General features: G+C 25.1%; 2 protein-coding genes across 2 annotated transcripts in view; both read right to left on the bottom strand.

Annotated features, from left to right (window-relative positions):
- The window catches only part of LOC111687477 (zinc finger protein 2), a 164286-nt gene that overhangs the window by 6921 nt on the left and 129943 nt on the right, over window positions 1-27422 (bottom strand). Inside the window, exon 13 of the transcript XR_006940922.1 lies at window positions 12881-12907. The gene's annotated coding sequence lies outside the window, so the exon portion shown is untranslated. The remainder of the gene's footprint in view (window positions 1-12880; window positions 12908-27422) is intronic.
- LOC111687527 lies at window positions 864-9997 on the bottom strand. Its single transcript, XM_023449969.2, has 3 exons — window positions 9284-9997; window positions 2871-3039; window positions 864-1096 (listed from the first exon to the last, which is right to left on the bottom strand). The coding sequence occupies exons 1-3, from the start codon at window positions 9456-9458 to the stop codon at window positions 910-912; spliced, it is 531 nt and encodes a 176-aa protein (XP_023305737.1). The 5' UTR covers window positions 9459-9997; the 3' UTR covers window positions 864-909.

The raw sequence follows: 27422 nt of genomic DNA, 5'->3' as shown, positions 1-27422 counted from the left end.
TCTATAATCTGGGTTCTAGGTTAGTCTAAACTCTTGTCTGGAGTATAGTATAGTTTATAGTCTGAATTATAATCTGGAAGATAATCTAGTTAGTAGTCGAAACAATAATTAAGTATATAGTTTAGACTACAGTCTATAGTTTTAATTATAGGTTAGTGTTAGCTATCGATTGTAATAAAAACATTTTCATTTCATTAAAATTTAATAAAATAAAAAAAAAATGATGTCAAATATAATTTTGAAAATATTAACATATTTATTTTCTTATCAAATTTCACAGCAACTTTTTATTTTTAACAAATAAAATTCCTATTGGGTTTTCGAAAAAGCTCATTTTATTCAATTTTTTTGTTTGTATATAAATTCTCACTCGTATTTACAAAACTACTTAACAAAATTTATTTTCTTTTGTTAGCGAAAAAAAGTCTCAAATAATTTACATAAACTTAAAACTAAACTAAACAAAACTATGTTTAAATTATAGATAGAAAAAAATTACAGACTAGTTAGTATACAAGTTTCTCATTTTATAAAAAACACACGTTTTTTTGTCAACTTAAGCATTATTTTTAAACATACAAAAATTACTTTTTAAAATAAGTCTTAAAACATTTAAAACAAAAAAATAATTGTTTTAAAAACGTATGCTACACTAGACATAAAACTTAAAAATATTTACAAAAGATTAAAAAAAAATAATAAATACAAAAGCCAAATTAAAAAAAAAAATACTAAAATAGTAATAAAAATTAGACATAAATTATTAAATATAGGAAACTTTAAAAATTAAGTTTTAATTTAAAATAAAATTATTTTAACATTTAAATTTTCAAGATCTTGGCAATAATTTAAAGAATTTTTTAATAGTTTTCTATAAAATCACATTTTAAGTTTTGTTAAACACAATTTTTAAAGTTTCACTTTGTAGGACAATTTCATTAATTTCTTAGAACTAATAGGACAATTTGGCCATAAATTGGCACAACCCATTGGTCCACTTAATTCATCGCCGGTATAACGTAATAGTTCTCCCATGTGAGCGGCAAAATGCCATTTGCTGGGAGCACCATTCATAGCCAAAGACATGGACGAAGATCTGCAAAAAAAAAAAAAACACAAAAGCAAAAAACAATGTAAATAAACAATTAAATAAACAGAGAGACAGATGGCAATTGTAGACAAATATTTAAACAGTTTAATAGTGGCCTTGGTTTTCAAACCAAATCAAATATGAATTAAATTTCCTTTATTTGCTTAGAAACAAAATCTGTATTGTTGTGCTTTAATATAAACTAGTTTTTGAAAAATGTTTGTATAAAATATAATAAAAAAATACTAAACAATTTTAACAAGTAATTATTTTATACACTGAGAAAAGTCAGCAAAAAAAATTTTTTGATTCTATGTTAAAAAGGTCCCTATTAACTTCCATACTTTTAAATTTTTATATCTTGCAGTTTATGTAAATTTCCTTTTTATCGACATTTTTTGTTAGTAAATTTCTCTAAGTGTATTTTTCTTATTTTAAAATAAAAGTACTTGGAAATTCATGTTTATTATTCTAAAAGTGTTGTTATTTTCTATAAAGTTTTCTAGTATAATTATAAAAAAAAATGAAATGACTATTCGTTTGTTCTAACCAAATTGCCTTCAAGTCAAGTGCGAGGTTATGAATATAAAAATTTTAAATTACTGTAATCATTTTGTATTAGAAAATCAGTGAAATGGAAACAAAAGCAACAACAACTTCAACAAATACAAAATGTAATTGTGAATATTTTGCAAAATAATAAAAATATAATTATTATGCATTAAATATTTAAGAACATTTAAAAAAAAACTAATAAAATTTAAATTTTTATAAAAAATGAACCGTTAAGAATGTAGTTTCTATTGAAAATGAATTTCCCGATGATATTGAATAGATAGATGTTAAGGCTAAAGTTTTCAAAGTAATTTTTTTGGACTGATATTTGTAGCAATATCAAGTCAGTTTGATTTATTTGGGTTCATTGTGAACTAATGCCAAGTTCACACGAAGAGTTACAATAGCCAATTATCCTGTTTCCACGACACACTCGTAATTCGTTTTTGATTCTCTCCAACAAATCAAAACAAACTGCTGATTTATAATAAATTCCTAATTAAAAAATTGAAAATTGAATAGAAATTTTGTATGTCGAATTAATTAATTAAGTTTGTAATTGTGATTGAATGAAAAAACAGATAGAGTGTGAATGACAAATAATTACAACGTATGAACGGGACATAAGAGTAGTTAGTTTATAAATCGAATTTTTTGGTGGCGGCTTTACGATCATTCCTGCCTGCTTTGATACTTTATTATCGCTTAGTAACCAGTTTGGTATATTATATCACAAATATTGCTATTATTATTGGAAATTTTTGAAAATAAACTTGTATTTACCAAATCACTTCTTAAATTAATTACTTTGACATCTATAAAATTAAATTTAAGACATTTTCTTATTACTTTTATCTGTCAAAAACGTGATTATCATCATCATCAAAACAAATATAATTTATTTGTTTGTTTGCTAGTACATTTTGTCTGCATTTTTGCATAAACATTAAACAAACAAAAGAAACTAGTTTAAGTCCAATAAAAACAAAATAAAATTGTTTTTAACAAATCACAAATAAATAATAATCTTTCTAAACTTAATACAATAATTTTAGATTATTAAGAAATTTTGAATATTCATGAGTTAAAAGTAAAAAATGCGTCATACTTAAGCAGACAGAATGTGAGAAATTTACCAAAAAAATAAACAAAAATTTGCATTTAATTTGAAAAGGCGCCACAAGATTAATTTGTTTATATATAGCAAAATTAACTCCATAACTACCTTATTAGATTCATAAGATCCTTTTCTTTTTCCGTTAACATATACTCCGGTTTTGAGGCCATTTCACACAACATTTTAGGCAGACAGGAGTCTTTAATGGCATCTGTAAGCTGAGATTTGATACGTTTCTGTTGCAGAGCAGCTGTTGAAAATTCAGTTAAATCAGCATCTGAAAAACATCATTTTCATACATGCAGGTTTTGGTTAAAAATAATTAAATATAATTTGTAGGAATCTGTATGAATAATTAGCAAAATGTTAGAGTTTTGCTAATAAATAATTAATAATTAAATAAACAACAAAAAAATAAACAAAAAAATAAATTAGGGAGTAGTATAAAAAAACCAAGGTTATTTGCATAAATATACGAAATTTATAAATGGATTCTTACAAAAATGATATCTAGTTTTATTATTACTTTTTTTTTTTTTTTTAATTTTAAAGAAAGAAAACAAAAATTAAATATTTAAAAACAAGTATTTTAAATAAAAAAATTAACAACTTTAAAGAATTTACATATAATTTTTAATGGAAAATTATTTCTTGAGTATTTTTAATTGGAAATTTAATTATTATTTGCGGTTTTATTATTTAACTTAATTATTTTTTTTTTTAATTTTTAAATTTCGTAAAATAATACCCGAAAATATTTTTTTTGCAAAAAATGTTCAAGCGTTACTTTTTAACTTTTATATTGGCGTATTTAGATTTAAAAGAACAAATAATATAAAAGCTCACCAAAGTGTTAAATTTTAATACATTTATTGGGCAAGTCACACAAATTACTTGAATCACTTAAAAAATAAATTAAAACATTTTATTTAAGCTGTTCATTTAGTAAAAAAGTGCCTATAACAGTGGTTCTTAACCTTAAGTAAAATGTTAAATTAATAATAACTTAAATAATAAAAAAACTGTTTTTTGCTAAATAAACAGATGTATTTATATATCTATATGCCAATGTATTAATGTCTGTAAACGTTTTTTTTTTCTAAAAAGTCATTTGTCAATGAATTTTTAAAAAAATTGTTTTTTTTTTAAGTACCTCCACTTAAATCATAAAAAGTATATTTAAAAAAATAATTAAAAAAACTATAAATTTAAAAAATAAAGCTTTAGTAATTACTTTTTTTGTTTATAGTAAACAATTATGACATATTACTCAAATTTCTTTTCATTATTTAAATATTAAAAAAATAAATTTCTGTTGACAGCTACGAGAAGTTTAAAGTGCAATATTCGCATAATAAAGCAAATGTGAATGGATTACGTAAAAGTGTTAAATGTAATTAATCGCATTTTGTAAACCCTATAACGCATTAGAATTCATGATAATAGTCAGTATGAACTGTACGAAGAGCTATACTATTGACTACAAATATATTCCGCAATATACACTGAACAGTATTTTGAATAATAATTGCAACTATAACATATATCGTGGAACGAATTCTTACTAGGTTACAGTTTAAGTTTAAGCTATAGTATGGTCTGAACTAAAGTATGAACTACAGTTGGAATTATAATCTAAACTATAGTAATGACCGTAGTAAAACTATAGCCTGAATAGTGAAATAGTGTGGACTATAGACTGTATAAACAAGTTAGGATTACAGTATGGACTATAGTGAAAACTATAGTCTGGACTGTATTCTGAAATATAGTCTGAAATAAAACCAAACTATACTGTAGTATAAACTATATTCTAAACTATTAATGGGCTGTAGTATAAACTATGGTCTGAACTATGGTCTAAACTACAGTAGGGATTAAAAATCAGATTACTATTATCTGGACTATAATTGGAACTATAGTGTGGACTACAGTCTGAACTATAATCTGTATGAACTCTAGTATATACTATATACCTGACTATAGTTTGAGCTAGTTTAAACTTTGTATATAATGAGCTATATTCTATAGTGAAAACTCTCTACTATAGATATAATTAAAATTTGAGATATAGTCTGGATTATAATATAAACTATGCCCTGTCAGGGCTTAATTATAATTCAAGTCATAATCGGACTTTCGTCAGTATAAAAGATCTTTTTATATTATGGATTATATTCTAGAAAGTAACGAGAAGCCTAGACATATACATATTTTACGGTTCTCATGACAAACCAGCTGACAAACTAAACACTACGCTGAAGGGTGTAAATTTTTTTAGTTAATTATTGTAAAAAGTTTTAAATTATACAATTGTAATAGCAAACAAAAATACATTGATTTAATGACATACAGAACATATTACAAAAGTATGTGCTCGAAATTGTTTGAACGAAAAAAGGCGTCTATAAGACTGGTGTGGCTTATTTGAGAATTAGAAGGAGTATTTATGAAATTTAGAACGGATTTTAAAAACATATTTAACAAAATTTCTAAAACATTTTTTAGGCTGAAGAATGATTTGAGAACAAGAAATTTAAAAATTTCATATTTGAAATTGACATTGATTAAATTTAAATTTGAATATGACTGTTGAGATTTTAAAGAGTTAATAAATTTAATTAAATAATGAATAAAATAATTTTTAAAAATACTGGTGTTGTCAGCCGCCAATGTTAAACACGTTTTAAACACCAATTTCTTCACGTTTTAATTACTTTTTATAAATTTTTAACAAAAAAACTGAAAACAATTTAATAATCTCGTGTACCAACTTTAAATATCAAATTCCACTAGTTACACGTGCGTATAGTGTTGACGTAGGTATGAATTTAATAGATGCCCATTATGAATATTTTTGTTTTCATAAGAATTATTTATTTTACTTTAAATATTTCTTTGTTTTACAATTGTGTTTCGGTTTTTATTTTAAAATTTATTTTGTATTTTATTATTTCGAAATAAAATTTAAAAAAAAAACATTAGGTTCATTAAACTTTTAACCTTGCTGATATTGAGAAAAATAAAATAAAAAATTTATGTTGCCAATTATTATTTATTTATATTTTTTTTGCTCATCTGTGGTTTAGGTCTTTATAATTTAAATAATTTAACAACAGCAATAACTAAAATTTCAAATTTAAAAGAAAAACTACTCTTGGTTTTTAAAAGTCTATAATTTATGTAAAATTATTTTTATATTTAACATATCAAAGAAAAAAGTAAAAGTAATGAATTATTTATAAGGGAATTTAGAATTGTTATTTATTTATGTTTTTCGATTTGTTTTTGTGATTTAGAATTTATTTACCGGTTAGTGAGTAAATGTTTTTAATTTATGTTAAGCTAGGAGGTTTTGGTTAAACTTCTAACTCTTGCTTAAACTATTATGTATTAGAAAATAGCCAGTCACTCCTTTTAAATAAAATTAATTTGTTATATTTTTTTTCTAAACAATACTTCCGCATAAATTCTAGACATGTCTGCAGCCTGTTGTCGAAAGCTATAAAGATTTGAAAACAAACAAATAGAGATGACGATATGAAATTTTTGGCCGAAAACAAGAATTATTGTCTTTAACAATATTTCCGGGAGATATGTATAATTAAATGAACATAAATCCAATCAAATCTTGGGTTTTTATTGAACTTTGGAATTCTCACTAAATAAATGATAGCAGACTGAATTGTAGAAATAGTAACTATATAGTAAGACATTTATTAATTTAAGCAAACAAATACTTATTGAAATAATATTGTTCTAATTGTTTTCTATATTAAAAATTTTAAATTATTTGTATGAACAAAAAGCTTAGTCAAATGTTTAAAGCCATTAATTTAAAACGTATAATTACTGGTTTAAAAAAGCAACAACTGAACTAAGTTTAAGTTAACTGAGCAATTACTGTCTGTCTCTTTGAAATTGTAACGTTTTTTTTTTAACAGATGAATCAATAAAGCCGGATTTTAAGTTATAGACATTTTTAGAAGGTGTAATTTAGTTCATTCAACTCATAATTTGTTTAAATACGTACATGATCATGTTTTTTTAACGTTTTATAATTAAGTACAAAATTTGTTGACGCTTTATTATAATCGGGTTATAATTATAATGGAATTTTTTTGAAGAATAAACCAGTAACAGTTTTTGGAACAATTTGAAAAAATATTAAATAATATATTATTACTTTGAAAGGAAAATAATTCTTGAAAGTAATTAAACATTTCTTATAATTTAAAAAATTCCTATAAATTAAAAATCTAAAAATCTAGAAATTTAACACATTTTACTAAATAAATAAATCTATTTTTACTTAGAAATAAATTATTATTCCATTTCTTACTAAATATAAAGAACTACCTGCCATCATAATTTAAATGTGTCACTTTTCGTTCAGGTACAAATTACAGGGTATAAATTTGTGTTTTTTTTAAGGAAATTTGAATTTCAAATTTGTAAATTCCATTTAGAGCAGTATTTATAAATTTTTTTTGTTATTTTATGGAATTTCAAAAAGTATTTAAAAAATTTTCCAATAATACAATAGCTTGCCCTTTAAAGGTATTTAGGATGCACTAAAGGTAGTTATTATAAGCAAATAACTAAATGATTACTTCGATTATTGAAATATTTTAACAAACATTCCGGCATTATTACAAATTAAGATTAATTGATTAAGTTGTCATTCATAAAATACTAAAGATACAACAACAAAGGTTTCTAAAATCCAAGGTAATTGTTTTGTTTTAAATTGTTTTAAATTTGAAAATATATTTGTAAAAAGTTCGAATTTCAAATGGACAAGAGAATTACATACGCCTACTTAAAATTATGGAACTGTAGATAGGACGTCGAATCCCTATGGGTTGCCAACAAGACTCCTCGGTTCTAATAATGAAACTGTGGACAGGACCTCGATGAGTTGACGAAAAGCTTCCTCAGATCGAATAAGCTAATATTTGACAAATAGATATAGTCGATCTGGAGTACATAAAACTGAGTAATGAAACTCCTAGAACCACAAAATCCTATGAGTTGACAAACTTGAACAAATGGTTTGATCTGATTATAGATCTTGTGCGAGTCTTTTATATAGAGGAAAGTTGCCATTTCAATGATATAATTTTAGATTTGCAAAAGTCAAACAGAAATCATTGTAGTAATCTAGTATAAGAAATAGCAAAATGAAGACAAATGAAGAATACAAAAGATTTTCTTTTTTAAATGTAGTTTTGCAAGAAATTTCCTAAACTTTTCAATACAATGTAACCACTTTGTTTTCCATAACAATAAAATTTTACACGAAATTGAAATTACAATCCGCACCACTGTTATTGTTTTTTCAAATTAACAACATTATTTAGCCTTTGGCTGTAAAAGACATATAATTGTTAAATACAAATATAAAATTTTTCTGTTTGTTTAAGTTTTCCGTCATTGACATCACGTTTCTCTTATTTTACACATCATTGGCATATAAATAATAAATAAAACATAAATAAAATTTCATTTCATGAACAAACGGAGATAATTTTTCGCTTTCACCTTCAATGAACCTTTAAAACACAGCAGCAGCTGTAAAAGCAATCAAAAATGTAGTAGCAGTATTAATAGTTGTAATAATATGTAGCAAACATTGCCAGCAATGTTGAGAAAACAACCTTAACTTGCCAAACAAATCGTGCTTTAAAGAAATTGTTAATAAAAGTAAAAAAATCTGCATTTTTTAAACAAAATATTTATACATCTTAAAGAAAATTTTACAAGTTTTTTTTAATTTCTTACTCATTTTTAGTGTGATTAAATAAAAGTGGTTGCTAGAAATACAAGTATGTGGTAATCTGATACTTGTACCACAAACACTTTGTGGATGGATGTGAATGTTGTATAACTTGCCGCATAGGAAATACAAAAAACAAAACACAAAAAACAGCCATAAACAAGTAAATTATATTATTACAACATATTAAAAATGATTAAGTTTTGCTGTTTTAACTGGAGGCAATAATATTTTTATTTTTTTTTTGTTTTGTTTGAATGTTGTGGTCAAAACGTGGTATTAGATAATAAAGGTTGCAAACATAACAACAAAACTTGTTGAAATTCATTCATTTCATTGAAATATGAATTTTAACTTTTTAAACTTGCAATGCAATTGAGTTTTGTCATCTTCTTTTCATAGAAATAAATGAGGTGACCTCTTTTCTTGTATCTTGTGTTATTTTTTTATATTGTTTTTTTTTTTAATGGAATAAATTAAATATTACTTCATTTCTTAAACGAATTTATATGTAAATTAATGCGCTGATTTTTAAGTTTTATTTTTAAACAATAATATAAACATTTTAGGTGTTTTGTAAAAACAAGAAAAATGTTTATAACTCGAGTATTGTTTTGCTCATTGAAGATGTTTTAAAAATGTTTATATTTTATAGTTTTATGGTTATTTATAACTTTAAATGGCTTAAATGACTTAAATTAATTAATAAAAAACTTTAGGAAACAAAATAAAACACACTTACCTTCACTGATTTCAATTTCGGCATTTTTCTGTTGAAATTTGCCAGCCCCCGCAGTTTGCTGATTGGGATCAGATTTAACACCACGCATTATGCCTCCATAACCGAAAAAATCACCAAATATCATCAAGGCCAAAGCGGTAAAGATCATTATACGAAAACGCCAAGCTACATCCATGTTTTAATTTAAAAATTCTTATATCCTCCAAAAAAATAAAACACCACACTTTTTATACACTTGTTTAGAGTGAAAACAAATTTATTTAAACAATTTGTTTTAATTTTTTTTCTCTCCAAAATACTTTCGCAAATAATGTTTATGGTTATTGTTATTATTTTGTATAAAGCTGGTTTATAGACTTTCTTAAAATATTTGTATAACAAACTTGGCATTAATACGCGTTGTGCATTTGTTATTAACTCAGCCTGGCCAAATATTAATGCGGTTATTTTTATTCTTTCATCAAACAAATATTGCCAATTTCAAGCTTAATGTTATTAACTTTCAGTAAGTTTTAATTATATATATATATATTTTTTCAGTGCTTAATTTGATTTTTCAATAACTTGTTGTTATTTCATTTGTATTATTTTCCAAACCGTTCCTTTACGTTTTATATCTGTTTTATTAGGCTTTAATTGGCGTGTCTGTCCGTCAGCCCGTCCACTCTATGGCTCGTTTGTTTTTCAACTAAGCTTAGCTCTGTCAGCCAGTTTCAGTCAAGCAATTCAATCCCATTTGAAAAATACAAATGCTGAATTGTATAATGTACTAGCGTAGTACTACCAAACAGCCAGAGCATGAATACTCGTTTATAAAATGTTTGTTACTTGAACATTTATTTTGTTATTTAATTTTAATAACAGGTAAACAGAGAGTAAAACAGCTGGTTTTTAACAGGTAGCGAGCAATTTTTTCTTTGCTAAAAACACACACATTCTCTCTGCTATATAAAACATTCAAGATCTTGGGCCCAACAAAACATATGTTGGTGTTAGGAAAACATTGTTAGAAGTATAATGAATGTTCTTTCCAGAAACTCTAAAATCTAATGAAAACATTAAAAAACTAACATGTGAATACTTTAACATTTTAGTTTAAAACATAAAGTGTTTTGTAAGATCGTTTTTATTATGCAAATGAATAAATTTATTTCGTCAAAATAAAAATAACAGTTGAAATAGATCTGGTTGCCGGAGGAGTACCCCTCAAACTTGAAAAAATAGCAAGTCATAGAGCATGAGATATTTATACGCTTTAATAAACTTAGGTTCTATTTCTAAATTCGTCTAAATGTTGCTGCTGTTTGGGGGTTTAACGAGTATTTTTTGTATAAAAAAATATAATGTGAATGTTTAAGCAAAGTGGTTGGTTATACACTTTCAAATCTGTGATGAACAATTTAATTTTGTATGTTTTAAAATTATTTTTCACACGAGTGCTTTTAAAGTGTTTGTTTAAGTTTGTCAAACTATCTGTAAATTCTGTAATTTTTTCCGGTTTTTAGAGTCCCCACAAATAGACTAAAATATACAAAATTGTTACTCGGAACCGGTTTCTTTGTTTTTATTAAAAGAAAATAGTTTTTAATAAAAAAATATTTTTTAAAAATAAAGCCGGTTTTCAAACACCAATAAAACGACTAAAATCTGATTTTTTATTAAAAACATGTTCTATCAATTGTTACTCGATACCGCTTTCTATGTTTTTATTAAAAGATAGTTTTTAATAAAAAAGGTATTTTAAAAATAAAAATCGCACATTTTGTTTAAAAATACCAATAAAACGATTTAAATCTGATTTTTATTAAAACCAGATCGACAATGATTTTTACCTTAATACGACAGTTTAGAATATTTAATTTAAACAGTTTTTTTTACTAAAATATCAACTTTTTTACTTAAAATCAATTTTTGCTCGAAACCCAACTTTTCATTAACAATCAAGTTTTTTTTTCAGACACATCAATTAAACAGCCCAACTATTTTTTACCCAAATGCCAAACTATAGCTTTCTCTGAATTCGAATCTGACGCCAGGTTTGAACAAATGTTTTTGTTTTAAACTTTAGACTATGATATATCTGATCTGATGGAACGAATTTGGTCAGCGTAGTACAATTCTTTAGAGTAGTCCCTGTATTCTAATTATTAATGCAAAACCTCTTGAAAGTACGTCTGAAAAAATTATTGAAGATTTTGATCAATTCAAACACCAGACGGACTGACAGATAAATGTAGCTTGACCATCTCGACAACTTCTCTAACTAATAGAAAAAGGCCCGTGAAAGTTATTCGGTTACAATAAAATTCATATCAAATATTCAAAAGAAATAATAATACAAACAGAAAATTGAGTCGGGCTAGATAACGGTTTATTTGAACTGATCACATTCAACATTCGGAATATATTAAATAGTTAAATGTAAAATAATCTCAAAAATCAATTATTTAACTGCACCATATAAACGCAAATTAGTTTAGAACTATATAGAATAAAAATATACATTTGAAGCAGTATAAACGAATGTAATTTTTTTTTTGAATTTATGTACTTTCAGCTGACCAACGCAGATAACAGAAATAAATTATTTTTAACAACTACTTCGGATTAAAACGTGACCAAAATCGAGCACAAATGTTAAAAGCAAAACTAAAAATCGTGCAGTTTTCTTCAATAAATGGCCGCCAAAATGTTTATGAAGTTGATAAAAAAACTTGATGAAAATTTAACTTAAAAAACAACAGATAAATTTTCAAGTTTTAATAATAAATCTTCCTCATTTCACTTACGAATTAAATGTGTTATGACACAAATTAACTGCCATATACATAATAGTTAAGTCAAAAATTCTACAACTCTTCACATGGTTAAGTGAATTTTTTAATTTTAAATTTATGTTGACTGCCAGCAGCAATTGTTTTTTTATTTTATTTTAAATTTTTAATTGTACCTGTCTAAATTTGAAATTGAAAAATAAAAATTTTAATTCAAAAAGCTCTTGTATTCAATTCAAAGTGAAGGTCAACTGGTGTGTGCATGTTGGTCTGTCGAATATCGAAATGTAACCAAGTGTTCAAACCTGAACCTGAAATGCAGCCAGCCAAGCATGTTGTAACCAACCATTGGACCTGAATACCAATACCAACAAATAAAACAGTTAACAAACATTTAAACATAAAACCACGCAAACACTAAGAGGTTTAGTTTAAAATGTGATAATGTTTATAAATCTAATGTTAACATTTGAAATGCTTTAATTTATAATCATTGAAATGTTTGCTGGGTTTCCACACTCGTTAATACTTAATGCAGAGGTAACTAATTTATTAAATTTACTTGAACTTAATTTGTAATATTATTTAAGCAAAAGAAATTCTTGCAACTTGATATTAAATTTTAATTATAGATACGAAAATTAATATTCTTTAACTTGATTAAGGTGAAACTTCGAACAAAAGTTTAATTACATTTGAAAAGTAATTATGACAAAGCAATAATTTTGTTTTTCAAGATTTTGGTTCGAAAATGGTAAAAAACAATTGACAAAATTTATGATTATTTCAAATTCTTATGAAGTTCAAAAATTTAAGTACTTACCATTAAACCCGTTTATAGCCAGAGTTCCTAAAATAAAACAAAAGTTTTCGTGTTAAAAATGTGTTCAGACAAATATAATAAAAAAAATATATTAAATTAAAAAAAATATATATTTTTTCTCTTTCTATAACTAAAACCGGTTTTACGGGTATTCCATAACCAACTCTACTATAACTATAATTATAAGACAAATAGGTTACTTTAAAGACATAATAATAAAATTTTATATTAAATCTATTAATTAACCATTACACTCGAATATCCATTCAAACACATTAAAAACATTAAAAATAACAGAAAACTGTTGCTTATTGTTCTGTTGTTGACAATTATTACTGTTGTTGATGATGTGTTGTTGTCAACATTATTATGAAAACATAATAATGGTCATCACAACAAATCAACAACAATGACAGCAGAACAAAACAATAACACACAAATTTGCTTTTTATAGGTTGTAATTGTCTGCACTACCCCGTAGTTTTGTTAGTGGAAAAGTTTACCTTTCTTCTTAGAGGTGTCTACAATTTATATACTTTTGTTTGACTTTGCATTTTTTGTAGTGCAACCGAAATCAATTAAAATCTTGGGGTCAACTATCACTTTAGTGTTCCTAAGTAGTCTAAAGTGTAGTCACTTATATACCACTTATTCCAATAAATAATTCTATAATTGGTGGTAATTTACCTTTAGAACTGTTGTGATATTTAACTATCTATTTATTGTAACTTTTGTAAAATTTTATTCATTTATATACAAAACATTTTCTTACTCCTACCAAACATTAAACTATAATTAAATGGATACAAATTTATGAATAGCTCTTTGGAAATTGTAACAAGAAACCTTTAATGAGGAGTAGTAAAAAATCTTTAAAATGAATCATTTCTTTGGTTAAAATGACAATTAAATGTGTTTTGCCACAAATATACAAGCTGTCAAACGTTATTATGTCCTCTCGAACGTATACGAACAAATACAGCCCATTTTCTTGGTTAAAAATTAAATAGGATTGAAAAAAGATTTTAATACTTAATAAAATATTTGTCACACATTGAGAATTTTAGCTGTTATAAAAGGTACATACGTACTTAAGTAGGTATATCATATGAAATTAACCACACCTACTATTGACCATTTTTACTCAATATGTAATTTTCAATTAATAGTTATTAATATAAAATCAAATTTAAATTTAATACAGATTTGAATTCTATTAGTCTGGATTTTATTAGCCTTACAATTCAACTTTAAACTTAAATATTTTTCCCTACAAAATTTTCTTTTAAAGACAATCAATTTTAATTAGGCACCAAACCACAAATTTAAGTCAAAATCAACTTAAATACAGTTATATATAAATTTATAAATATGTATTGGCTAAAATTTATACCTTCGGGTAAAATACACAAGAAAACAATCATTCATACATATGTAAGTAAACGTGTAAGTGTAAAAGGACACATACACTAACTTGTCACTTTCAGTAATAATGTGTGTAAGTGCCATTTAATGTTACAGTTGCATGAGTAAATAGATAAATTAGGGAGATTCCGTATTAATTGGAAATATTTAGGTCAGAAACTGCTTTTAATTTATAAACAAAAATAATATATATTTTTATCGAACTTTTAGCGAATATAAATTTGAATCCTCCTAATAAGGATAAATATTTGTGTGTTTGGCCGTTGCAATAATTAACAATCTAAGAATAAATAAATGAGAAAACGCAAGACATACACTTATATTTCTTAGTAAATAATAATCATAATAATTTGTTTGAAATCAGTTTTCATAATGATGATGATAATAATGAGAAAGACGTAGAAGAAAATGAAAATTTTATATTATTTACATTAAAACAAGAACAAAAACAATTGCAAATACATGTCATGTAATAGGTATACAAACACAGGTTTATTTTAATGTAATATTTACAATACAACGGATGTGTTATTAAAAACGGACAAATACACACACGTATTTGAAAGCCCAGCAAACAAAGGAGGTTTAGAAATAAATTTGGAAGAATATAAAAAGGAAGACTTTGACGAGAGTTTTAATAATATAATGCATACAAATGTTTGTTGGGTAACACGATATGTATGTATATGTATAGACAATGACATGGACATGAACACATTATGTAAATAGGTTTAATTGACAACAACGATAATTACAAAATTTAACAACCAAAAGATGGGTATATCATTTTCTTACTTATTCTTTAGATATTGTAGTTGTTGTTTTTTCGGCCCTTTAGTGTATGTGAGTGTGTGTGAGTTTTTCCAAGTGAAAATAAAACCCATATGCAAATATGTAATTATATTTCTCTATAAAATACAAACATTATCACATAAATTTATAATTACCTTTAGAGCGCAAAAACACATTCTCATTTACTTTCTTATTCTTTCACACCACTTCTTGACATACATATGTAAACATGTATGGGGGATATTGGTTGAAAGTAATCTTTAAATATCCTTAAGGCATCTTATAAGACATTTAACAAAAGTGTCAATCGTATTAAAATACACATGTGTATCTCTACACACACTCAACTACTTTTAAAATTCTAGGAAATTGTCTTGGCAAACTTTTAAATGTTACTTATAGATTTTCATTTCCTTATCCATATTGTCTTATAAGTAAGAAAGTTTCTGTAGCTATAAATGTGTGGGTCAAGTAAATTACCTGCCAATTTACATTTATTACATTTGACACTTTCTTTATATCAGTATTTATGAAAACAAAACGACAGACGTGTTTGTATACATTTCATAATAGTTTAAATGTCAGCTTGTTTAAATAGCAGATTCAATTTAAAATTTTTGTTGAAAAATAAATGAAAATTGTAAATGTAAATTTAGTTACTGCATTGTAATCATGGAAATTAGTACACAATATTTTAATATTTGCATATAAAATACATCATTCCATTAGTTTATTAAAAATTAATTTAAACTGTTAAAAAATATATTTAATTTCATAAAATACTGCAATTATTAATAAAACAAATACAACAGTTAATTGCAATTATGTTGTAAATATTGCAAGCAAAAAAAATCACCATAAATTTTAAACAATTATTAATTAAAATAATTACATCTTCATTTACAATTGCAGTCATTGTTAAGTGTAGCACAAAAAGTCAACATTTATTATACTTTATATCCCTTAAGTTTTTTAACTCACTGATTTATTTGTTGAATTCTTGTTTTTTTTTTATCAGACTATAAATTTTGTTAAAAATTGCAAACGTTCATCCTTTGAGCTTACATTACGAACACATAGAAAGTGCTTAACGGGAGGCAAACAGACAGCAGGATGTTTCAATGGTTAGAATGAAGGAATAAGTTTAACAGAAAATAAACACATGTTTTATAATGTCAAGGACTTTGTCGTTACAATAAACATTACATTTTTCTGGTGTAGTTTTTTGTTTAGTCGTCGTTTTTTTTTTTCAAAAACATTATTTAGTATATAATATTTTAAAAGCAACACTATGGGTTGGAAACATAAAAATCATAAAATTTTAACTTTTAAATGGCTTTTTACTTGTAATCCATTGAAAACGATTTCTTAGTTTTAACAAAAAACTATTTAAGTGATGTTTGACATAATAATTTTATTAATGATGTAATTTTTGTCAAAAATTTTTCTTTTCTGAAACACTGTTAAAAAAATAAATAAATTTACTAACAAGAGTGTTAGAAAAAATATACTATATCACTTTTTAAGCTTATTTTTCTAATGCATGTGTTGCTTGACTGCTTCACTTTATGTTTAACGTTTGCTGCTGCTTCTTGTCCTACATCCTTTTTATCTTGTTATCATATGTTAGTGGCAAACGATTTATTGTTAGTTTTTTTTGGGGGGATTTGCTAAAGACAATTTGTAAAACAATTTTTTTTTTTGAAGGATTTTAAGAAAATCTTAGAGTTAAAAAGTCAAAAAAGACAAACATATTGTTTTAAAAGATTTATAATTTACAAGGCAGAGAGAAAAAAGTAAGAAAATAAAATAGTACTAAAATTAATTTGCATTGTAAATGTGAGAAAATATCCCAGGAGAAATTAAAATAATGCAGACAATATTCAAAGAATTTAATAAATAGTTTAAATTGGTCCTTTTAATCGTTAAATCATATTCATGTTATATCGAACCCATAAAATTTTTGAATCACCAAATAATATTTGATAAGGAAACACGACTTTTTTCAATTAGTTTGTGTAAATATTTATAATACTTGATATTAAATGTTTCACATATGTGGGACAGATTTTTTAAATTTTTTCGATATAGAGCGTAATTTTAAGTTCACACTAACAGCAAATAGTTATTTCTATAAAAAAAATATTTTTTAGAATTTCATAATATCCTGCGATATCCTAATAATAGCTATATTTTAATATTCAATCACTTAACATTAAATCTATATCTAATGTTCATTAAAACAGTTTTTTATTATTTCATTTAATATACAGCAACTATTAAGCTGAGCACTTTTAGAATTTCTACACATTTTTTATATTTCTCAAAAAAATTTCCACTTTTGTTTTGATTTAAAATTTATTGAATTTTTATTTTTGTTTTTATATCTACGTATGCAAATAAAGTAACTGACTCACGTTTTGAACATAAAAATTGTGTTTAGAATGTTTGTTATCAATTCTGGCTATAAAACCCCTTTTATTATAACTTGGCATACAAGCATTAGACACACAAACTACAAAACAATAGCAACAACAATCATGAATAAGTGTTTTTGAAAACATTTTCATAAAATTTACAAAAGCAATAAAATTTTTTTGCAAGCAAAAAAAAAAGAATTTTATTGTCTATTTTCGATAAAGACAACAGAATACTAAAAGACTCGAGTTATAGTGATAGTAACAGTCAAAAGGCCATAAAAATTCTGTCTAACCCTGTTACAACTCGTTTAGCATATGAGTGTAAATAAATAGCTAATGATATTAATGTGACTGTTATCGTAAGTGACTTGTAATAGTGTTATCATGTACTTGTAATATGTAATTTTTTCTATAAATTTAAATACTTTTCAATAAAAATTTAAAATTTATGTTTATCCGAAAAAATCAAATTGCTGCTTAAATGTTTGTAACTTTAGCTTTATTTGTTCATTTTTTGGAAATCTTTACATTTTATAGTTAAAATTCAAATTATATTTAAAAGGGTTGTAATTTTTTATGTTTGTTAAAGTTTAAGTGGCGTAACAAATATCTTAAGAGAAAAAGAATATAAAGTTTTGAAAACAAAACTAAAATAGATGGTAAAAACAAATCATGCGAATAAATTTAATTTAAGATAACATATTGGAATTTTTACAAAAATTATTTAAAACCAATTTTTTGAAAAGTATTTTTTCAGAGAAAACAGTTTTTTTTATAAAAGGAACCCGGTTTCACAATACTACTATATTGATTAATCATTCAACGTTGGTTTGTTGCCATAAAATGTCCAAGTTAAAATATAATGTATCATTAAGTCGTATATGACCAACAACATTTTTTCAAAATTTAAAAAGAAAAATTATCAATAATACTTTACTCAAATAACTAACGTATACTTAATACATATTTAAAACCCATCACTCATACGCATCCTTATCATTTTTCGATATTAGTATCCTAAGGCGTATAAATTACGTCTCCTAACTTTATATTAAACATATCAATCATACTCCCATAATTTTCTTAAAAAAAGTTTTTTTTATTTTCTTTAACAATTACATGTAAATTAAATAAAATTATTTAATTAACAACAATTTATTTTTTTATAACGAATTAAAAATATTTAATTTAAATTAATATAAAATCAATATTGAAATTATTAATAACCCTGCAAAAATAATTCTAAAAGCAAACATTGAAAGAAGAATTAAGACAAAAAACCAATTGAAATAAATACATATTATTGATAATGAGTTAGTGAATAAAAAAAAGTAATGAAAATTATGATAATTATTAATAATAACAAAACCTACAAATAGTAAGTGTGGCAAAAAATAAAAAAAAACAATTTTAATTAGTTACATTTTACAGCGACATGTTTATAAAGTATTACAATATTATGACCAACAGAGGCAAAAAAGAACAACAAACAAACGAACACGTTTTATCAAACAAACATATAAAAACATGTTGTCACTTTATTAAATAAATAAATTTATATATTTTTGTAATTTACATAAATTTAAATTAAGCTCAAAAAATAATTACTTTAATAACATTAACACACATACATTTACACTGCACATTTACAGTTATATTTGCTTTCATTTATGTGAACCTAAAAAAATCTATAAAATTTTACTATAGTCATTTTAAACGAACTGCAACATTTGCATTTAATGCACTGGCCCCTTAATATATGCAACAAAAACTATTATATTTGTTTTCCCCCTATTTTATTTTTTGTGCTTTTCATATCAAACACTATTGTTTGTAAATGAAAATTTTCAAAAGTTGTTACTGATTTTTTTTGTTTGGTTTAACCAAAAACTTTTTGTCAACTCTATATATTTATATTTATCCCTGGAAAACCTCAAGTTTTAACCACAAACATAAATACACGTTTAAGCATGAATGACAAAAAGGGAAATGGTTATATAGCAAACAGTAAAGCTTATAAATAAAGCAAAATTCAATGTTATAATAGGACAATATTTAAGTTTGATTTTATAGTGCTAGTTATTTGATACCCACTGTTCTTAAGGAGTGAGATCGAAAAATTCTTAACATACATATATGTTTATAAAAAAGAAACCACTAAACTTACAGCTTTATTTTTTTTTTTTTTGATTCAAATTATTATTACAATTTACAAAAAAAAATATTTTTTTGATTTTAATCACTAGTGATGAAATTTTGAACCCTTTTCGGAAACCCTTCCATTAACGTTTTTATAGTGCTTTCTGTCACTTTGCTCGAACATGTAATCCATCTCCGTTTAAAATCTACCACACTTTTGGACACCTTTTTTGTACTCTTCAATTCTCTTTTAACAAGAGCCCAATATCTCTCCACTGGCCTTAGCTCCGGGCAGTTTGGAGGATTTGCCTCTCTTGGTACAAATACCACATTATTGTTCTTGTACCACTCAAGGGCTTGTTTACCATAGTGACAGGATGCCAAGTCAGGCCAAAAATAAGTGGACACATTATGAAGTCTTATGAATGGAGGCAGCCTTTTTTGTAAACATTCCTTGATGTAAATTTCGGTATTTATAGAGCCCATTGTAACAAATGATTGGCTTCTTTTGCCGCAACTGCATATTGCTTGCCATACCAAAAACTTTCTGGGAAATTTTGTCTGCTTTTGGGTCCTAAACTTTTCTTCAACATTCCCTCGAGCATCAGCAACATAAAACTTTTGACCTGGAAGTTGCGAAAAATCTGCCAGAACATACGTTTCGTCATCCATTATGCCGCAAGAATATTTTTTATAAAACTTGACTTCAATTTCCGTGCTCTGTTTTGGCCTCTAAATTTTTAGCAGCGTTCCTGTCAGGAACTTTTTGAGCCTTGTATGTTTTTAAACCTGCATTAGCTTTAACTTTTCGTACCAAATAGTCCGAGCACTGAGCTAACCGAGCTGCTTTCCTACCGGATGTGTTGCGAGCTCTTTTGAAAATGCGTTCTATTTTTTGGCTTTAGAAACATCATGTGGACATTCCTTCTACCTGAACCAGGTTTTCTATCAACTGACAAGTTCTCCCGGTACTGTTTAATAACATTGGAAACAGTTTGACGGCAGACCTTTGTATGCTTGGCCAACTTTTTGTAAGACCAAGTTGGGTTTAGTTGAAAATATTTAATAATTTCAGTACGCACTTTTTTCTGGTCACTCATTTTAATCAGATTAACAAAAAAATTAATATAATTGACATTACACATAATAACTGACATGTTTTTCAAAGTTAACTTGATAAAAAAAAAATCAAATAATACTTTGGTTGAAAAATGTAATGAAAAACGTGTGTTAAGAATTTTTCGATCTCACTCCTTAATACTCTAGTGTGTTTTTAAAACAGTAAAGATTTTACACAACTCAATATATTCACATATATTTTAATTCTGTTTGTATTGTGTATATAAATGTTGCAACATGTGTGTGTCTGTTGCATATAATATTGCTGCATTACTATGCAAAATTGTTACATATTCACTTGTGTATTTATAACAATTTTCCCTCCTCTTTTATATATAAATATTTTTGGTTTTACTGTTTGTGTTTAACACATCCACACACCACACACTCCTTGCACCTCCATCATTCATCCCAATAGTTTTGCAAGGTATCCATGAATCTCTTTAGAAGGTATTTTTCTAACTATTTCAAGTTCAAGAAAACAAATAATATATTAAACGCTACTTGGATATACTAACCAAGTAAGGAGAAAGTATCCACAAGTAATCAAGTAAGTAAAGTTTCTCTCCACTTGATAACTTGTTTTCTAATTCGCCTCTCCTTTGCTTGTTATCGAAATGATACCAACTGGCGAACATCACTTGTTCAGCAACAGCCACCCTGAACTGCAGGGTGTCCCTCACTCACTCATTTATTCATTACAAATGTGTTCGTGTGTGAGTTGCTGAAACATAACTTTAAATTAAAATTTTAATGTAAAGTATTAAAATGTATCCGTGTTAACTTAAGCATTGCATTCCTACAATATATACCTCCACACACAGCTATACAAAGTATGCGATAATATTCCTGCCACACGTTACCATTTCGTAATAATGCCTGCTGCAAAAATTTTTACTGTTGTAACAACAGTTTTTTGTTAAATGTTAAATTTTTATGCATAAACATTATTGAAATTATTAACTTAATGCAACTAAGTACAAAATAAACACACAACGTTTGTCACTCTCATATGGTGGAAATAAATATAAAGAAAACAATTTAAGAATTTTTTGTGTTCACGTTGAAAGGCAAGGTAGGGGATAGCAGCTGCTGGATGTTAGAAAAATCTGAATTAAATTACATTTCTTTTAAAATGTCTTTACAAAAAACTGTAACAGTAAACTTTTAAACTATCCATGGCTATATCATTAATAGTATAGATCTAGTTTTGTTCTATCAGTTCTAGTTCAGTTCCAGTTCAGTTTTAGATTAGGTCTAGGATGGATTTTAACCATTTCAATCTAAAGTTGCACAATCATTTCTGCTGAGTGAGTAGTTGCACATCATATTTATTGACAAACTACTGTTGTTATCACATCATGCAGTATTACTCATACTTCCAGCTTATAAGTTAAACATAAAAATGAATGCAAATATATATTTTTGCAATATTTAAAACTAAAAATATATTTTATGACTTTTTTCTTTCCGACTGCACAACAAAACCGAGTCACAATTTGGCCATAAAAACAAAACATGTAGAGAAAACTATAAAATATTGGCAACTGTTTTACTCGAAATAAAAAAATAGAAGAATAACAGAAAGAAAATAAAAACTAACACCCATAAATTGCATTTGGAAATCAAAATTATTCATCAGTAACACAGATGTGTAGTTTTGCAAACTCATAAATTTTAATATATTCTCACACACCCACTTTCTCTCGTTTTAAAACCTAATACAACACCATTTCTATAGGATTTACAAATTTCTAAAATTACAAAGATTTCATTAACTTTTAAAATTTTTTTTTTTAGGTTTATATTCTAAAGTTTTCTGTTAAACTTTAAAACCATAAATTTCTTTAAATAATACATATTTTTTTATAGGAAATGGTTTAGTTACTATTTTTGATATTGGAAATGTGTGAAAATGATTTTTGGCAAAAATTTTAACTTCGGGGGTAGAAATTTACTAAAAATAACTTTTAATTTTTTATTAAATATTAAATATTTATGGTTTTTAATAAAATATTAAAAAGAGATTTAAAATCACATAAAAATGAATTTATATAGTAATAAAATTTTAAACTAAAATTTATATGCAACAGAACTTAGAATTGTATTTAAATAAATATTTTATTTAAAAGAGTTAAAAAAAAAAAACTAAAATAAATAATAAAAACGTTGGCAAAAAATATATTTAATTAATTAACAAATACTAGTTAATTAAATTTATTCAGCAAAAATATATAAAACATAAAAACAAATACCTACTCATATGTATTAGTTAGCAGTAGACATAAACTAATACAATTTCAATTTCATTTTTATGAATATTCTCTGATTGAACATTTAGTTCCGGTAGCCATTCATTTGGTCATAAAATTACATTTCTACAGAGAAAGAGAAAAAATAAATGAAAATGTATGACAACAAAATACAATTAATGAAATACCAATGATTTTGTATCATTGTCAGCTGTCACACACATTTTTTTGCCCATTTTTGTTTTTAACATAAAGCGATTTGGTTTATGGGCAACATTTTGGGGATGTTTTGCCAATAATAAAAATTTTTGTGTTTTAGTTAAGAAATTCCACAAATTTTATTGTTTTACTGAAAGTGATATATATAAATAAGAAAAAAGGAATCAACAATTTTTATTATTTGAAAGAAAATTGTGTGTCAATATTGACACGGAAGATGTTCCGAGAAGGTGTTGAGCTAAGCACGACTCTTTTGGGGCTTTTTCAACGAATGTTTTAGTTCAGTTGTAGTTCAGTTCTAGTTCAGTTCTAGTTCAGTTCTCGTTCAGTTCTAGTTCAGTTCTAGTTCGGTTCTAGTTTCTCCTGTTCATTCAGGTAAGTGAATAGTGTGTTGTTTTTGTTGTATGTGTGAGCACCTTATACATATTGTTAAAACTAATACCTTGTAAATATTTCAAAAATATGTATTTCTGTTTTTTTCTCCATATCTAGTTTGTGTCATTTATATTTTATTGTCTATATAGTAAAGTTAGTAATGCACTTTTATGATTTTTCATTGTATTCATTTTCATGATTTCTAATATTTACTTAAGATTTTTCATTAAGATTTTTTCCAGGGCATGTTCTTCGTTTCTTACAGTTGCATTTAAGAGTGCAGAGACAAAGATAATATTTTACAACTTTTAAGGATGTAAAATTTATGCATATATATCGCACATACATTCATATACAAGCAAGATGTGTCAAATTTTATAAATAAAATAATATATAAATAAAGAATTTACAACTTTATCTATATATTGTTGAAAAAAGTATTACCTTTTTCATATAAGTCTAGAAACGTGTTTTAAAATTAATTTAAAATTTTCTACAATGTGGCTTTTATTTTTAGAAAAACAAAAAATAATAAACTTTCATTATTGTAACTATTTTCTACATTATTTTTAAACTCTGCTCTTTGAATATCCGTTTCCTGTTTCTGGTAATAAAGTTTATCATAACATTAGCATGTTATGGCAACAATGTATTATTATAAATTGTATCTTTTAGAATAGTTGGCAACATTTTTAGTTGTAGCTTGTTGTGTATATGGTTTTTGCGGTATCATTGTTAAATTCACACATGAATTTACTTATTTGTTTGCAGTGAAAATTGCAACTTATGATTGGAAATATGATTTCTTTTGTTTTAAATTTATAAAACACAACTTTGTTAAACGAACTTTGGATATTATTGAAAGAATTAATAAGGGATTGTAAAAACATACACAAAAGTATGATAACAGCTTTAATTAAATTGTAACAAAATTCCTTGTTATTCCTTTAAAGTGTGAGTATGTAGATTTACATAAATTCTTTGTAAAACTCATCACTTATATTAAAACATAGTCCATTTGTAATTCCTTTTCGCCATTAAGTAAAGTAATCCTATCCCTTTTAGAACGAGTCATAAAAATATTTTAATAGTTTACAAATTCATTCGATGTAACTTAAAATACTCTTTTATGTAAATATAAATCTAAGCTTCTAAGGTAATTAGTTTTTTGGCAGACTTTTGTAAACCGAATCATAAAAAATGACTATAAAATGATTGGTTTTAATAGTTTTAATAGTTTTAATGTTACAGCTGAAATGCAAACACCAAGTAACTGCTGTTGTTAAAGGATTTTTCTGATGACTTGTAAGTCATTAAAAATATTTATATGGAGTTACAAAATGTTATTGTATTTGTGTAAGTGAAAAATATGACGTCTAAATAATTTTAAATCATTCATGTGCAATTTGTGTATTGCAAAAATTTATAATAAAATTGAGTTGAAACTAATACAAAAAAACTTGTGAAAATACTATAAAAATATAAATTTATAAAGGTTTATCACCATGAGTAGTAATTTTTTACTGGTAATCTTATTCTTTTAAAGATTTCAGTAGAAAATTTTTGATAAAATTTCTTTCTATAGACAATTTTTGATAAATTTTCCATTTTTTTATAGAAAATTTTTAATAAAATTTCTCTTTTTTGAAACCATGAAATGGTGATAAACAAGCCAAAAGTGGGGAAATCGTAATCCCAAGTATCAATTCACATTTTTAAAATTTTATTTTGTTAAAATTAGAAATTGTTTAAACATAAATAAATAAAGCTACAAAAAAGCTTTTAAAATAATTGCTTATGCTATAATAAACTTTTAAAAAACATATAAATATCAAAAGCATACTTTTTGGTATGATTGATTTATTAGTGGAAATTTTAACTATTCATATGTAAATAATACACTTTTCAAAAGTGGAAAAGGTTTGTATATCATAAAAATTTCTCAATCTGACATTTATTAAATAGTAATCAATTAAAATTTCTATTAAATTTTCTATAACACACGTTCAATTTTAATTTTTTTTAATTTTCTTCTTTTTGCATTTTTAACGACAATTGTTATAAAATAAAAAAGGAATTGTTAAGAATAATCAAAATAATCTAAAATAATAAAGAAAATTGGAAAATGTACAATAAAAATGTCATAAAAAACATAAAAACTCAAACTATAAAAACATATGTGAGCATATCCTCTTGCTTTGAAGGATATAAAAGATTGAAAGAGTAATGTTTGAAAAAGAAACTTATTACATTACCACTTAAAGCAAACAAAAATTTCTGCTGGTATAAATCTTAAAAGAACTTAAGTCTTTGTTAAATATCCTTTCTTTTGGTCATAAAATAGCTTAATGGAAAACATGCATCCCTACACATGTGTGTTTCGATTTTATATTTACATATGTCTTTATAATTGTAAGCAGCAGTAGGTAGACAAATACATTTTCTTATATAATTATTTTAATGTTTACTTTCATATTTTGAAGTATTACTTTCTTACTTTGATTTAAGACCATTTTATGGTCATATTAAGCCTCTTGAATTGCTAAAAGTCACATTATTTGTTGTGGTTTATTTAAATTGTATTTTATGTATACATGGCCTCAATTGTTTTAAGGCAGTGTAAGACTCCCTTCATAGACTTCTATTTTAAAACCACATTTAACAGTCAACAATATTATTAGGGTCTTTAATTTTCTTAGAGAAAGTTTTAAGGGCGTTTTATTTGTATAGTGAATATAAAAAAAGTTTTCTTTTAATTTACTTAAACATATATTCATTAGTTTACTTTAAGCTTTATATAAGACATAAAAGTAATTGAAACCCTTTTTAGCTAAATGTAGTTTTATATTACACAATAATTTCTTAATGCACCAAATTACTTTAAAAACGTTAATACTAATTAAGTATAATGCACACATTCTCATACTGATACTTACACTAACCGAATATCAGATGAAAGAAAATAATAAAAAAAAAGCTATAACTGTGGAGAAAAACTTTTTCTTCATAAAACTTGTAACAAACTTAAGAAAAGCTTTTTAAAAATGTATTCAATTTACTTGATTTTTTTAATAATATTCATATATTTTTTGACATGCACAAAACAAAAAGTCCTGTAGTTCTTAATGTCACATAATAGATGTCTTTATACTGATTTAAAAAATTACTTTTTAAATTTTATAGTCAAAAGCTATTTTTAATAACTTTAAGTAGCTAAGTTGCTAGCAAAGAAGAAAAAGGATAAATTGCTAATAAAAGTTAAGTTTTTAAAGCTTTTAACTATTCTAGTTACTAGTTCTTTAATGGTACGATCTGCAGGGTTGCTTTAACAATTCTCTGTACACAATGCTAAAAATATTGTACAGGAAACGGAAGTTCATTACATACATTAAACTTGTATTATGTATGCTTAACTACTAGACTATTCTTTACTTATTCGAACTTTTTTTGGAGATAAATAAATTACCTTCAATTTTGTTTAATTTTAAAAATTTTCTTTTACCATCGTTATAGTGCGAAATTGAAAGAAACGTATTTTTAATTGAACTTCTTAAATTCAATATAGTCTGCAACTTTTATGTAGCACACAAATATGATATATTTGGTTTTTTAAAAGGTTTGTAACAAAGTAATCAACTTGGCATTTTATGTAAATAATTAATTTTTCTATAAATTTTATATAAAACTAGCTAAACCCAGTGTGCTTCGCTACCCTCATCGTAGTGGAATAAAATAAATATCATTATTGTAAATGTATATATATCTGCAATATCAATAATTCCCCTTTTAGAGAACTCTTTA

This window comes from Lucilia cuprina, chromosome 5 (genome assembly GCF_022045245.1).
Source record: "Lucilia cuprina isolate Lc7/37 chromosome 5, ASM2204524v1, whole genome shotgun sequence".
NCBI classification, from domain to species: Eukaryota; Metazoa; Arthropoda; class Insecta; order Diptera; family Calliphoridae; genus Lucilia; species Lucilia cuprina.
The sequence above is the reverse complement of the archived record's forward strand: the minus strand, read 5'-3'. Positions and strand labels throughout refer to the sequence as shown.

Excerpts from the sequence above, each read along its gene's own strand:
- LOC111687527 (XM_023449969.2), bottom strand. The coding sequence starts at position 9,458 with ATGGATGTAGCTTGGCGTTTTCGTATAATGATCTTTACCGCTTTGGCC. Across the intron at positions 3,040-9,283 it reads CGAAATTGAAATCAGTGAAG|ATGCTGATTTAACTGAATTT; the intron begins GTAAGTGTGTTT and ends GATGTTTTTCAG. Across the intron at positions 1,097-2,870 it reads GATCTTATGAATCTAATAAG|ATCTTCGTCCATGTCTTTGG; the intron begins GTAGTTATGGAG and ends TTTTTTTTGCAG.